At 35.3% G+C, this 16162-nt stretch overlaps 1 protein-coding gene across 2 annotated transcripts in view; it reads right to left on the reverse strand.

Annotated features, from left to right (window-relative positions):
- Metap2 (methionyl aminopeptidase 2) overlaps window positions 1–16162 on the reverse strand; it is a 38421-nt gene continuing 22259 nt past the window's right edge. For both annotated transcript variants that reach the window (XM_046419329.2, XM_046419328.2), the window contains exons 7-11: window positions 15789–15883; window positions 7475–7571; window positions 2315–2418; window positions 1317–1432; window positions 1–687 (exon numbers count right to left, since the gene is read on the reverse strand). In XM_046419329.2, the coding sequence (XP_046275285.1) occupies window positions 435–687; window positions 1317–1432; window positions 2315–2418; window positions 7475–7571; window positions 15789–15883 (665 nt within the window). In that variant the 3' untranslated portion in view covers window positions 1–434. The remainder of the gene's footprint in view (window positions 688–1316; window positions 1433–2314; window positions 2419–7474; window positions 7572–15788; window positions 15884–16162) is intronic.

Genomic DNA, 16162 nt, shown 5'->3' on the forward strand with positions numbered 1-16162 from the left:
TCAGATCTGAAAATGTCTTTATTTTTTAGAAAATGGATTCCAGGAAGGTTAAAAAGCAATACCAGAGGGCAAAGGTGCAGAATTGGATGTAGTCATTCAAAGCATTCAAGTAAGAATATGGCAATATAAATATCCAAAAAGCATCTCTTAGGTGTTCAAAACAAAATGTATAAGTCAGTCCTAACTAATTTGAGCTTTATAGCATTTCCTAGACGGGGGGTGGGGGAAACAGTTAACATTGTAAAGTCCTGAAAGCTTTTTCCTTTGTTAATTACATTAGACAGTTTGCCTTTGATCAAATTCCTTTAAACATGGATAAAAGTATTACACAGGTCCACTGTTAAAACAGACAACATGTTGCAAATTAATTCTGGTATAATGTATTCCAACAAAGCTTAGAAAATAAAAGATGTTGAGGTGGCTTTGGACTAAGTTTAATAGTCATCTCCTCTGCTGACAACTTCTTTACAAGTCGGACGCAACAGTATGGTATGTTCAAACTGTGCTGTGTATGATCCTTTAATGTCACATAATGGTGGATATGGATCTACAATGCCCAAGTCACACAGATTCTTCAGAGCCATCAAATATTTGCTTTCTCCCAAACGATCCAGCCATCTCCGGCAGAAGGCAAGGGTGCCGAAGTTTTCATTGATGACATTCAGTAAGTGTTTTGTTCTTGGAAGCCTAAGAAAAGAAAGTCCAATGTTAATGGTTGGCAAGAATTACCAACTCATTTTCCCCATTAGGAAAAACCCAAACCTTAGCTGAGTCTTCAGAAACTTTCGTTGTTACTCTTTCAAGAATCAAAAGCTGGAATGTGTAATAGCCCATCCTTAATTATATATAGCAGCTGATTAGGAAACCAGCTACATGGTGTGTATGGACATGTGTGTGAGACTCCTAGTGTACTAGTCTACAGAGTCATGGAAGTTCCCTTTTGTGCACCAAGCTCAAAAACCACACATAAAAGGAGGTGGAAATCCAACCTTTAATCATCTTATATAAAAAGGTTAAAAAAAAGGCAATGTAAATTGAAATAACTTTAACAATGGGAAAATACTAAGACCAAAAACCTAGGAAATACTAACTAGCTAGCAAAATAATTGGACATTATTATAATTATCAGACACTTGCCCATATAACTTTCATCTCAGGTAAAAATTTTTAACAGGCTAATCTTTCTAATACTATATTGTAGAAACTCAACTTATATAAGTGTACATTTACAAATGTATACCCTTATGTTTGTCATTATTTTTAGAAATACTGTTAATTGAGAAGAGATATATTAATTATAAATCAATGTCTCTTACCTTATTGGCACATGTCCAACATCAAAATTTTTCATGTAATGTGAACACTCCATATCGTCATGCACAACACCTTTTCCCGTACTACCAAAGGTCTCAATGGCATATACTTCTCCTTCCTTCAAAAATACATACGGGTCAAGGAAAAAAGAGAAATTCAGAACTAGTTGCAATTACCATCTCTTGACTTCCCACCTAATGCAACATGAAACACCCTGCAGCAGCAGTCTTCATTCAACCTTTCCCTGCCTTATCTCCTAAGCAAATTTTGATCTTTCTGCATTCCTTATTAAAATGCAGGGAATTTTGTTTACTGCTATACCACCAGTGACTACTAAAAAGATTGGACCCAGGCATGGTAGCATCTGCTTGTAATCCCAGGTACTTGAGAGACTGAAGCAGGAGGACTGCAAGTTCAAGGCCTAGGCAACTAAGACATTATCTGAAAAAGAGCAGAGGATAGAGCTCAGTGATAATAGTGGGTGGCTAGGATGTGTGAGGCCCTGGGTTCAATCCATAGCACCGTGAAATAAATTTGAGACTGGTACCTAGGAGATGCTCAGTAAACATTCATTAAATGTTGAAAAACACTTTGGAAGGCCCAGCTTCCACAGCAGACTGGGCTCTGATCTGATCTGATCAGATGTGTGTTTGTACAAACATCCCAATTTCTGTCCAGGCAAGTATGAACAGTAAACTCATTTTGTTCAACAAAATGAGTTCAAATTTTGTTTAACTACCATGAGTTTTGGAAGAAAAAAATCCTACTGGCTTGTAACCCAAGAGGCTGAGGCAGTAGGATCTTGAGTTCAAAGCCAGCCTCAGCAAAAGCGAGGCACTAAACAATTCAGTGAGACCCTGTCTCTAAATGAAATACAAACTAGGGCTGGGAATGTGGCTCAGTGGTTGAGTGCCCCTGAGTTCAATCCCCAGTACACACTCCCCCCAAAGAAGAAAAAATCCAAATACTTTTCATGGAAGTGTGTTAATGATTTACATACCTCCATTCTTGTTGCCTCCCCTCCTTTCACAATGGGCACCGTCTTCCCAGCATGTATTCTATATGGCCCAATTGAATGTCCATTCAGATTACGGATTGGCTTCACTGTCATAATAAATAGGGAAGTAAGTGTTATTCAGGGTATCTAGTAGGACAAGCAGATCCTTGGCCTTTTGGGTACAGAGTTAAGGCATTGCTTAAAAAATAAGGAATGGCTCTACTAAATAACCTCACACCTAAAGTAGTTAGATATAAACTGGACTCTAGTGGAACATATAGTTTATTTTATTTTATTTTTTTTAATTTTTATTGTTGGTTGTTCAAAACATTACATAGTTCTTGATATATCATATTTCACACTTTGATTCAAGTGGGTTATGAACTCCCATTTTTACCCCGTATACAGATTGCAGAATCACATCAGTTACACATCCATTGATTTACATATTGCCATACTAGTGTCTGTTGTATTCTGCTGCCTGAACATATAGTTTATTGCAGTTATTAATTTAAAAGAATTTAAGAGGGAATGGAAAAAGATCACAGGATGACACATTAGGAGTCATATAAGAAGTTATAAATCAGTATAAAAGTGTCACGTATGTGGGCTAGAGTTGTAGCTCAGTGGTAAAGTGCTTGCTTAGCAAGCGCAAGGCCCTGGGTTTGATCCCCAGCACTGCATAAAAATAAATAAATAAAATGCATTGGGTCCAACAACTAAAAAATACTTTTTAAAAAAGTACCATGTATGCAAATGATTAAAAGCCAAAAATATTTATCTACATGATTATGGCAAAAGCAAGAATACTGTGCCAATTTTAATAAATGTTAAATTTTATTGTTACATCAACATTTCAAATATATATATATGTATATATTAAAATCTAAATCTCAATGTCCTGAAAACAGTGACAGAATAGACAAATCATGGCATAGTTACACAAAGGAATATTATACAACAATAAAAGCAACAAGCTAGGGATACATTTAATAAGTAGAAGAAATGCAAAGATAAAATGAGCAAAAAGGACAACTATATATACGCTCTACAACTCCATATGTTTATGAGTTCAAAATTAAGCATACTTCATCTGTTTACTGATGAATAGTTAGTAAAGCAAATAAAATACTCCAGTTCCCAAGACTAGAGGAAGTTTACTAGAGGAAGACTGCTGCAACTGGAAAGGCACGTGAGTGCTATGGTGTGAATATGTCCTCTAAAGTTCATGTATTTGGAAATGATTACCAATGCAGTGGTATTGGAAGGTGACGCCTAATCGAAGATATTTGGTCACGGTGACACCACCTTAATGAATGTACAGGTCAATACCACTATCAAGGGAGTGGATCCCTTATAAAAAGGCTCTTCTGTGTGCACACTGGCTCACTCCTCTGTTCCCACCCTCCCTTTGCCCTTCAAGCCATGGGCTGACACGAGAAGAAGTCCTTCACTAGATGATGGCCCCTTAATCCTGGACTTCCTAGCTTCCAAAACGACGAGAAATGAATAAATTTCTTTATAAAAATTACCTAGTCTGAGGTATTCTGTTATACTAGCACAAAATAGACTAAGCAACGGGATTGAGAGGCTTCTAGAATGCTGGTAACAGTCTTTTCTTTCAAAGGATAAGATCATAGTTTTTGGCATTTGAGATGTTGAATTTTTGTTTTGTGCATTTACAGAACTACACTTCACAATTAAAAAAAAGAAAAAGTTTAGAAAAATCTATTTCTATAGTTTTAGAATCTCCAGTATAAAGCTACCTTTATTCTGGAGGAGAATTGGAAAGTAAGATTTAAAAAAAATTTTTTTTTAATTGTAGATGAACACAATACTTTCATTTTATTTATTTTTATGTGGTGCCAGGGATCAAACCCAGTGCCTCATGCATTGCTAGGCAAGCACTTTACCAGTGAGCCATATCCCTGACCCAGGAAGTAAGACTTTTTAAAAACTGTTAACAGTTAAATGACGTGTAAAATGCAAAGTTAGGGCGGGTTATGTAAAAAAGAAAAACAATTAGCTTTTTAATTCCTCTTATACAAAATAATCTGTTTTTATTTTAAAATTTAAACCTCATTACTCTAAAGACCTGCCTGGCAAACTGACCACACAAGCCTATCAAAAACATTTTTATCTTAAGAAGTTTCTTGGCTACACCTTCCTAGAATATACCAGTTTCAGAGACAGAAATGGTACAGGGATACTCATTTTTATTTATACATGCTGTGACAGAAGTAGACTAATTCTGATGCCAATAGCTTTAAAAGTAAACTTTCCAATCCTTTGGTTTCTTGATCAAAGGCACTTCCCTGATGACCCAGTTCTGCTATGTGGTTTTTGGAATGAGTACTTGCTGGGAGCCATTAGCCAAGTAGGTATGACAATTTCCTTGCCAGCGTACCCCATGTTGCTGACATGTTGCAGTGACATTGAATGTAAGTGACCTTGCTCAAGGACCAAGGCAGATTAGGGTGTTCCCGGTTTTAAGATAATCCTGTTTAGGGCGTTCCCAGTTTAGGTTCCAGGTTTAAGGTTTAAGATTATTCCTGCTGGGAATAGGGCGTATCCTGCTGCCTGAGTTCCCCTTGAGTTCTCACGGGATTCAGACAATATATTTTGGAGATAGAAGCCCAGTGGAGGGGGATTTGGGCAGAGAACGTGGATTTCCCCAGAATGTGATTGTAGACGGCTGGTGTGAGTTCGGGAATAAAGAGTTGCTGTTTGAATCTACAAGCTGTGTGGTGGCTCGTGATAGTGTGCCCAGCCAGACTGTGGCATTTGTGCCCAGCCAGACTGCGGCAAGTACTCCTAAAAGTTTAGAACAAAGTCTATTTCTTTATCTTTCTATTATCATTATTTTTCTAATATGCTTTCTGCTTAAATTAGTAAAAATAAATTGTTGCCTTCTAACTAAGAACCTTTATTAATACTCTAAGAAGTATCTAAATAGGTGCTGAAATAATACAACCTAAACTGTTGCATTAGCTTAGTGAAAGAGACAAGAAAACAGGTATTAAGGATCCTAATAATAATGAAGGTTAGAACTACACAGTAAATCAAATTGTCATCTATTACAACTTGAAAGGCAGATCACATGCCAACAAACTGCAGAATTGTGAGAGAACAAACTGTAAAAATGGAGGACATTGGTGTAATGCTGGCTAATATTGGAATTTCCAAGAATTTTCACAAATTCTCAATTCAGTCTAGAAGTACTTTTCACGCATACTGCTATTCAGTACAGGTTGCCACAAATTCGGAAAGAAAAGAGTCACAAATTCGGAAAGAAAAAAACACTCTTCATTAGATGATGGCAACGAACCTAGAAACCAGAAGGCCAAACTTATAGACCCCACAAATACCTCAAAATAATTTGGCATTTATTCTCTTAATTTCCGTTTTATCCATGGACAGAAAATAATTCTGGGAAGCTCGTGTCTGAGGCATAACATAAATAGCCAATCCTAAAACAGTTTCTAACTTCTTAAAAAGAACCGGGAAAACAATATTTCACAAAGAAAAGCAACCTGGAAAAGAAGCTTTACCCTTAACTAAGGGACGAGCTAATTTAAATCCACTGCTTTTCATATGAATTAAGCTTTTAAAAATTTCACATAATAAAAGCCAGAAACAAAATATATAAATTATGGGAGGTAATCTAATCCTATGACTTTCAGCTCTTCCAAATATTTTTTTTCAGTTGAGCTTCTGGGGAAAGACAGAGAACGTAGGAGAGGGCTATTAAGGTGTCAGGATTAATGCTGAGTAAAAGATCCTTTTTCTTCAAATAAGAGTGATAAAATTATAAGAACAGAGAAGAAGTATGATTTTCTTTTTGCATCAGGGCAAAAATTAAGGGATATTTGGTTTCTTTAGTTATTTTTCTCTTCAAGAAAGTAATTTCCTGAGAGAAGGAAAAAAAAGACTTGAGAGGATCTTGACCAAGGACTATATTCATGAGACATCCAGAACTGGGGGAAAGAATAGGGAGAAATGACAAGTATTTGCTGAGTGCCTAAGTTCCAGGAACTGTTATATTTCTCAAAAACAAATCCCATGATTAATCCTATAGTCAAAGAAACTTGGGTACTTACAGGTTATAGGATTTATCTAAGATCAAAGTTAGACATGTCTAACCTCAAAGTTCGTTTCTTCATTATCTCACAATATTTCCTCTCCAACGGTTAACAGCCTTAGAGTATTCCGGCTTCAACTGATGTTCTGAGGGCTAGTGACTAAATGTGCATGAAAGTCATAGAAATAATGAAGTTGAAGGTACAGATGAAAGAGAAGAATTAACACTGACATGAGGGCTAGGCAGGAGAAAGGACATTCAACCATGATGCAACCGAGAGAGTGTCCCACCAGAGGGAATGAATATATGTGTGTGTGTACATTTTTTTTTGGGGGGGGAAGGGGGTGTTGGGATCGAACCCAGGGCCTAATGCATGCTAAGCATACATATTCTACCACTTGAAGTACACCCCTAGCCCCCAAAGGTTATAAAAAACGGAAATGGAAGACATTTACAGTAAGGGAAATTAAATAGCTGGAGAAAAAAAAAAAAAAAAGACTAATAGTTGTCTAAGAGAACAAGACTGGTGGTAAGTTTCAGTATTCACACATGGGAAAGGACTGTTATGGAGACGAGAGCCATTGAGTTATCAGGTAACTGGTAATACCTAGAGGGATGACATGACTGAATGACATGAATTTACTGAGAGACAAGGAAGCAGGACGAGCCTCCACTCAAAAGTCCACAAATGACAAACAGACGTGGTTAAGAAATAGTCTGCAAGAAAATTATTAGAACAGAGTTATAGAGAGTCATAAGCACAGATCAGGAAGAACTATGGCTGGGGATGGTCAGATAGAATCTGGGAGCTGGAAGAAGGCTGAACTGATGGAAATGAATGCAGCACACCAGAAATATTGGGAGAAGCATCAGTAGAAAGGGACTCTGGCTTTTCCCTAATCCTTGATTTTACTAGTTATAGAAATTAGTTCAAATTTTGGCTACCTTAGAATAATTTCCCAGATGACTTGTCAGTGACCATAGTACTTCTAGCATGCACCTAAGAGTTGATCCAAAGAAAGCAATCAACAGTAGTTTGAAAAAATTAATTTCAAAATAAGATACATTTTTAAAGACCATACCTTGATATGTCTTCCCATCTATTTCAACTTCATAGGATTCCATAACTTCTTGGATGGCCTCACCAACATCACATAGACGAACATCAATTCCAGCACACTAAAAAAAGAATAAAGTAAACTTTGTTTTTCACAGAGTAAAGTTATGCAGTGACTTAATTTCTTAGTATTTAAAAATAAAGGACAATCAGAAAAACTGCTTTGTACATCATAAATACCTGTATAAAAGACTTTGGGGAATATTCTGGAAAGATGGTGAAATAAGAAACACCAGGAGTAAACCCAAGTTTCTTTGACTATAATAAAATTAATGATGTGGTTTGTTTCTGAGCAATGTAAGGAACATATAATCAGGAATTTGTACCAGAAATATGTGTCCCTACCCAGACAACAAAAGCATTGGCAAAATCTATCTGATGGACCTATGGAAATGCTGGAAATCTACTGAAGTTAAAACCTGCATGGGAAGCATCAGGTGGTTCCTATAATAACCTCCACACAGCTGGGCTAAGCCAGAAGTAGCAGAAAAGAAACTGTCTCAAATATCTTGGAGGGGGCTGAGGGCGCAGCTCAGTGGTAGAGTTGCTTGCCTAACATGCTCCAGGCTGTGGGTTCAATCCCCAGCACCACCACCAAACACACACACACACACACACACACACACACACACCTTGGACTTCCTAACTTCCTCACTTTTGTCTTTTTCCTCTTTTAGGAGATAAACATTAAAGATCAGTACATTCAAAGCAATATATGAGATCATTAAAAGGGGAGCACACATACCCAGGGGAAAATGCCCAGAAAAAATCTGAGAAGACCTTAAGTTTACATAGCAGGAGGACTCTTGACAGGGAACACTTGCAATAAAGAAAGAGAAGAGGGCTTGGGGCTGTAGCTCAGTGGCAGAGCGCTTGCCTAGCATGTGTGAAGCACTGGGTTCAATCCTTAGCACCAAATAAAAATAAACATATAAAATAAAGGCATTCTGTCCATCTATAACTACAAAAAGGGGGGTGGGGATCAGTTTGCATACAAATTGGGAAAAAGTAGCCCATTCAAAGGAAACAAATCAATCAGCAGAAACTATTCTGAAAGAGATGTGAGGGAGATCTACTGGACAAAGACTTTAAAACCACTACCTTAAAGTTGTCCCAAGAATTAAAGGAAGATATGAAGTCCAACAAAAAAATGTATGAACAAAATGGAGATATCAAGAGATTTAAAAAACCTTAAGGAAACCAAAAAAAGTGCAGTAACCAAAATGAAAATCTTTCTAGTGAGAAGGATTCCTTTTTAACTTGTACACAAATGTTTATTAACCAACAGCATCATATTAACAAAGAGTGTCCATCATTGGCAGAAATACAAAGAAAGGATCACCAAAACTGAAGATAAGAGGACCCATAGGTTACTATCAACTAGACCAATATATGCACTGTAGGAGTCTCAGAAGGAGAAGAGAAACAGGGGCAGAGAGAGAATGTAAAGAAAAAATGTCTGTTCCCTACCATATTTGATGAAAGACACAAATATTCAAGAAGTTTAATAAATGCCAAGAGATAAACTCAGAGACCTATATACCAAGACACACTGTAATAAAAACTTTCTAGAGACAGTGTGAATCTTGAAAGCAACAAGAAAGAAATGACTCAGTACATATAAGGAATCTTCAATTAGATTATAAGCAGAGTTCTCATCAGAAATTCCAAAGGCAAGAAGGTAGTAAGATTATATATTCAAAATGCTAAAATATAAAACTGTCAACTAAGAATTCTATATCCAGCAAACTTGTCTTTCAAAAGTAAGGTAGAAAAATAAAGGCATTCCCAGATAAACAAGGCTGAGAGAGTTTAGTACTACTAGGTTTACCATGTAGGAAATGCTCAAGGAAGTCCCACAAAGTATATAATGAAAGGGCACTAGACAGTAACTCAATCATATGAAGAACTAATTGCTACCATTAGTCTAATGATGATTTCTAACTCCACTTTTTCTTTTTTACATGACATAACTAAGATATTTTTTAAAACTTAGTTTTAATCTAAATGTTATTATGGTATGTATCGTGGTAAAAATTTAAGTTGGAAAATGTGTACATGGTTCAAAAAAATTCACATTGAGGATTTAACTTTAAAATATTAAGTGTAATCCTCATGGTAACCATAGAGAAAATATCTATAGAATAGGCACAAAAAAGAAATGAGAAGTAAACATTTCATTACAAAAACATCAATTAAACAAAGAGAGCAATGTAGGAAATGAGAGACAAAAGAGTTACAAGTTATACAGAAAAATAGCAAAATGAAACCATACCTTCCTTTATCAGTAATATGGATTAAACTCTCAATGAAAAGTCACAGATTAGCAGAATGCATAAAAACGCATGATCTAACTACATGCTATATATCTAAGAAATCTGCTTAGCTCCAAAGGCATAAATAAACTGAATATGAAAACATAGAAAAAGACATTTTATGCACACAGTAACCAAAACAGCTACTCCAATATCCAACAAAATAAAACTTAAAAAACAATGACAGCAAACAAAGGCAAGGAGAGATAAGGAAGACATCAAATTTCAATAAAAGGTTCAATGGAACAAGATATAGCAATTATAAACACCAATAACAGACCATTAAAATATACAAAGCAAACACTAACAGAACTGAAAGGATTAACAGACAAATCTCCAATAACAGCTGGAAATGTCAATACTATACTCTCACTAACAAATAAAACAAACCCAACAGAAGATAAACAAGAGGACTTAATAAATAAACTAGATCTAACAGACATACACACACAGTTGGAATTTCTACAACAGAGAACATGTATACTTCTCAGGTACATAAAGGACATTTTCCAAGATAGAATATATGGTTAGGCCATATATTAAGTCTCACCATAATTTAGATTAGATAGATACCATCCAAGTTATCCTCTCCAATAACAATGAGGTGAAGAAAAATTAATAATGGAATTAAATCTTGAAAATTCACAAAATTGTGGAAATTAAACAATACATTCTTAAAAAAACTAATAGATTAAAGAAGACATCAGGAGGGTAATTAGAAAATAAAAATACAAGCCCGGTGCAGGTACACGCCTGTAGTCCCAACTACTGAGGAGAATGAAGCAGGAGGATCACTTGAGCCCAGAAGTTCATGGCCAGACTGGGCAACATACAGAGATTCAAAAAAAACAGGGAAAAGCAAAGTGAAAACACAACATACCAAAACTTATGGGATACAATAAAAGCAGTACTAATGGATAAATTTATAGCTATAAGTGCTTACATTACAAAACAAAAAAGATCTCAAATCAATAACATAATATTACAATTTAACCCATTAAGTGTCAAGTTTTCAATTCTGTGACTATTTCAACAAAATAGACACAGGTGCACTAAAATATGTTAGAAATCATAATCTAGAGCTTATGTATTATTATAATTACATTCATTATTATTATGTAGTATATACTGTATTTAAGTTTCTATAGGTTGTCCACAATTGGACAATGGGACAAAACAGTTAAGGAACTTTCTAGAAAAAGAAAAACAAACTAAACCCAAAACTAGCAGAAGGAAGGAAATAATTAGAGCAAAGATACATGAATTAGAGAAAATAGAAAAAAAAAAAAAGATTAACAAAACTGATAATTCTCTAGATAGACTAAGGAAAAAAAACTTAAATTACTAAAATGAGAAAGTGGAATATTACTATTGATTCTACAGAAATAAAACAATGATTCTGAGAGAACCACAAACAACCACACATTTACAAGTAGATAACCTGGATGAAATGGACAAAATCCTAAACACAAAACCTATTGAGACTAAATCATAAAGAAATACAAAATCTGAATCGACTTGTAACTACTAAGGAAACTGAATCAGTAATCAAAATTCTTCTGACAAAGAAAATTCCTGGATCTGATGGCATCACTATGAATTCTATCACTTAAACAATACTGGGGGTGCAGCAGAATGATAGAGAGCTTGGCTAGGATACTCAAAGTCATGGTTTCAATCCACAGAACCTCAAAACAAAAACTAATACCAACCCTTCTCAAATTTCTTCAAAAAATTGAAAAGGACAGAATGACCTATCTTATGAGATCAGCATTAATTTGATATAAAAGCAAAACAATGACACTATAAGAAAACTACAGATCAGTATCTCTTAATAAACACTTTATACAAAATCCTCAACAAATATTACCAAACTTAATCCTACAGCATATTAAAAGGATTACATACCATGACTAAGTGAGATTTACTCCTGGAATGCAAAGGTAGTTCCACATATAAAAATCAATGTAAACATACAAATTTGAAGGGGAGAAAAGTACATGATTATCTTCGTGCATAAAAAGCATCTGACAGCTAGGCATGGTGGTTGTAACACATCCTATGAACCTAGCTATTTGGAAGGCTAAGGAAGGAGGATGGCAAGTTTAAGGCCAGCCTGGGCAACTTAGCAAAAGCCTGTTTCCAAATAAAATCAAAACAGACTAGGGATGTAGCTCAGTAGCATAGTACCTGCCCAGTATGTATAAGACTCTAGGTTTAATCTCCAACCCAATACTGAAAAGGGGGGAAGGAGGGAGCATTTGTCAAAATTCAATGTAATTCTATGATTAAAAATACTCAACAAATTAAGAACAGAAGGAGGGTTGGGTATGTAGCTCAGTGATAAGAGTGCTTGGCTAACACATGCATGACCCTAGGTTTGATACTCGGCACTGAAGGAAAGAATATGTATATATTTAAGAGTAGAAGGAAACCACCTTCAACATATGAAAAGTCAGGTGCCTATAAGAAATCTACAGTAAACACAATACTCAACAGCAAAAATGTTTTCTCTAAGACCAAAAGTAAGGCAAGACAGAAGGACTACACTGATATTTTTATTCAACCCTGGAAGTTCAAATCAGATTAAGCAAGAAAAGGAAACAAAAGGTATCTAAATTGGAAAGAAAGAAGTAAAACTATCTCTGTTTACAGATGATATGATGTTACAGGTAGAAAACCCTAAGATTCCACAACAATAAATAAAAACCCTATAAAAACTAACAAATTCAGCAAAGTAGAGGATATAAAAAAGTTGAACACAAAGTCTGTTGCATTTCTATACATTTAACAATCTGAAAGAAATTAACTTAAGCAAGGAAATAATCCTATATAATGAAAACTACAAAACATTGTTGAAAGATATTTTAAGAGACATAAACGAAGTCATATTCCATGTCCACAAACTGTATTACTTAAGATTAAGACATTTATACTACCTGAAGCCATCTACAGATTAAATGCAATCCTCATCAAAATCTCAATGGTGGGACTAAAATGTAGCTCAGTTTTAGAGGGCTTGCCTAGCATGCCAAAGCCGCAGCAACAACAACAACAACAAAAATCCCAATGGTGTTTCTCATAGAAATAAAAAACTCCACTCTAAAATTCAAATGGCACCCCAAGGGATGCTGCATAGCCAAAACAATCTTGAAAAATAAGCACAAAAATGGAGGATTCATACCTTCTATTTCAAAACTTACTACAAAGCTACAGTAATTAATAGTGTGGGACTTGCATAAAACAGACATAGATGGATGGAATAAAGCCTAGAAATAACACTCATACAGACTGTCAAATATTTTGGACAAGTGTGCCAAAACTGCCCAATGGGGAAAAGACAGTCTTTACAACAAATGCTGCTGGGAAAACTGGATAACCATATACAAATGAATAAAGATGGACCCTTCCTCACCTAATGCTATATCCAAAAGTTAAAATGGATAACAGACCTAAATTTAAGACCTAAAACTTACTCTTAGAAGCAAACACTGGGCACAAACTTCAAAATGCTGGATTTGGGCAATAATTTCTTCGATGTAATACCAAAAATCCACAACAAAAGGAAAAAAAAAAAAACACTGGACTTCATGAAAACATTTTATGCATCAATATGAAAACAATAAAAAGGCAACTCACAAAGTAGAAGAAAATATTTGCAAATCACCTGATGAGAGATTGATATTCAGAATATATAGAGGACTCCTGAAACTCAACAACAAAACAACCTAATTTAAAAAATGGGCACGGACTTGAATAGATCTCTTCCCCAAGATGATATACAAATGACTTGGAAGCAATGAAAAGATGCTCCCCTCACTAATAATTAGGGAACTGAAACTCAAAACTACAATGAGACACTACATCACATTCATTAGGATGACTACTATTAAAGAAAAGAACCAGGCATGGTGGTAGATGCCTGTAATCCCAGAGGCTCTGGAGGCTAATCCCAGAGGCAGGAGAATTTCCAACTTCAAAGCCAGCCTTAGCAACTTAGTGAAAACATGCCTCAGAAAATAAAAAGAGCTGGGGATATGACTCAGTGGTTAAGCACCCTTGGGTTCAATCCCTGGTACAAAAAATAATCCCCCCCCAAAAAAAATGAAAAAAAACTACTCAGATAAATAGGTGAAATTAAAGATGCAGAGAAACTGGAACCTTTTTTGTTTGCAGATGGACATAATACCTTTATTTATTTATTTTTATGTGGTGCCAAGGATTGAGCCCAATTCCTCACACATACTAGGCAAACACTCTACCACTGAGCTACAGACCTTTCTTTATGCACTGTTAGGTTAGAGGAAATGTAAAATGTAGAGCCATATGGCAAAAAGTTTAAAACAATTACCATATGATTCAGTAATTCATTTCTGGGTACATAACCCAAAGAACTGACAAACAAGGTGTTTTAAAGATATCTGTACTTGTGGGGAAGGGGGGGTCTGGGGGCAGGAAAGATGGTGAAATGAGACAGACATCATTGCCCTAGATACACGCATGACACACACATATGGTGCAATGCTCCATGGTGTACAACCAGTGAAATGAAAAATTGTGCTGCAGTTGTGTACAATGAATCAAAATGTATTCTGCTGTCATATACCTAAAATAAATAATAAAAATAAAAATATAAATGGGATTCAATGTTACATATTCATACACTCAAAAATATAACAATATAATGTGGTCAATACTGTTCCCGATATACAATAAATTATTCGGTCTTATAAATTCCAACACAAGTCACAACATGAGTAAAGCTTGAGGATATTATGCTAAGTGAATAAACTAATCACAAAATGAATACTATGATTCCACTTACACAGCAAAGCACTTATATTAGTCAAAATCAAAGACAATATAGTGGTTTTTGCCAGGGGTTAGTGAAGAAGGAAAAATCAGGAGCTACTATTTAATAAGTATGAAGTTTCAGTTTTACCAGATGAAAAGAGTTATGAAAATGAATGCTGGTAACAGCTGCAAAATATTATGAATGTACTTAAAGCCAATGAATTGTATACTTAGAAACGGTTAAGATGGCAAATGTTATGTAGTATGTATTATAACACACACACACACATTCACACACTACATGGTGGTGATTGGGGGAAGCTAGGCTGCACCAGGGATTTGTAGGAAGGAAAGATGAACTGGCAGATCAGAGGATTTGAAGGGAAGTGAAAATATTCTGTATGATACTATAATGGTGAATATGGCATTACATATTTGTAAAAACCCACAAAACGGGGGCTGAGGATATGGCTTAGTGACAGAGTACCTAGCATCTACAAGGACCTCAGTTCAATATCCAATACAATCCAAAAAAACTCGGAAAAACAAAACAACAAAAACTCACCACAGAATGTACAAAACTAAGGGGGATGAGGTTGTGGCTCAGAGGTAGAGCGCTCACTTGCCTAGCACAGGTGAGGCCCTGGGTTTGATACTCAGCACCACATAAAAAAATAAATAAAATCTAAACGTATTGTGTCCACCTACAACTAAAAAATATTAAAAAAAAAAATAATGTACAAAACTAAGAATGAAGCCTAATGTAAACTAAGGAATCTGAATGTTTATGATGTCAATGTTGGTTCACTGGTTTTAACAAATGTACCTCTTGTTGGGGGATGTTGACAGTAGAGGAAGTAATACATAGGTGGTGACATGAAAAATCTCTATACTATCTGCTTAATTTTGTTGTGACTCTAAAACCGCTCAAAAAATAAAGCCTATTTACAAAAAAAAAAAAAACCACAACAAAAAACAGCCAACTTGGCAGGCAAAAATAGATTCAAACTCTTAAGTTTTAATAAATACTAGAAAAGATGAATTTTAAAAAAGCCTTTGGTATACTTATTACTCTAGAGGCACTGAAATAAGTAATTCACCACAGACTATAAAACAGAGTATAAAATGCTTAAAACATGTTCTATGAAATGGTGCTTACAGTTCACATACCTTTATTCCAGTATTAGTGGCATCTTTTACAGCTTTTAATAATGCATCATATTTGGGATTAAAAGTGACAGTAAAAGCACAGTCAATAATCCTACCTGAAAGAACAACAATTCATCTGTAAGTTTATATTCAGTTACTCAACTTATTTAATTTATAGCATTTAATCTACCAACCTCGATAGTTAAAAGGAAAATATAATGATGGGCTCAAGAAAGGCAGCATTAGTTTCCAGAGATCATTCATAACCAAAGGGGGTGGGGGAGGAAGTACACAAAGATTTCAGACTGAAATGTGTAATTCCCGAGTTCATCTGTTAGACTGTAATATTAATTCACTACTCTCTCAGACAGCTATGTGAACAAACAGAAATAAAA

Source organism: Marmota monax, unplaced genomic scaffold (assembly GCF_021218885.2).
Source record: "Marmota monax isolate L192 unplaced genomic scaffold, Marmota_monax_Labrador192_F-V1.1 WCK01_AAM20220418_F8-fsc00036, whole genome shotgun sequence".
NCBI classification, from domain to species: Eukaryota; Metazoa; Chordata; class Mammalia; order Rodentia; family Sciuridae; genus Marmota; species Marmota monax.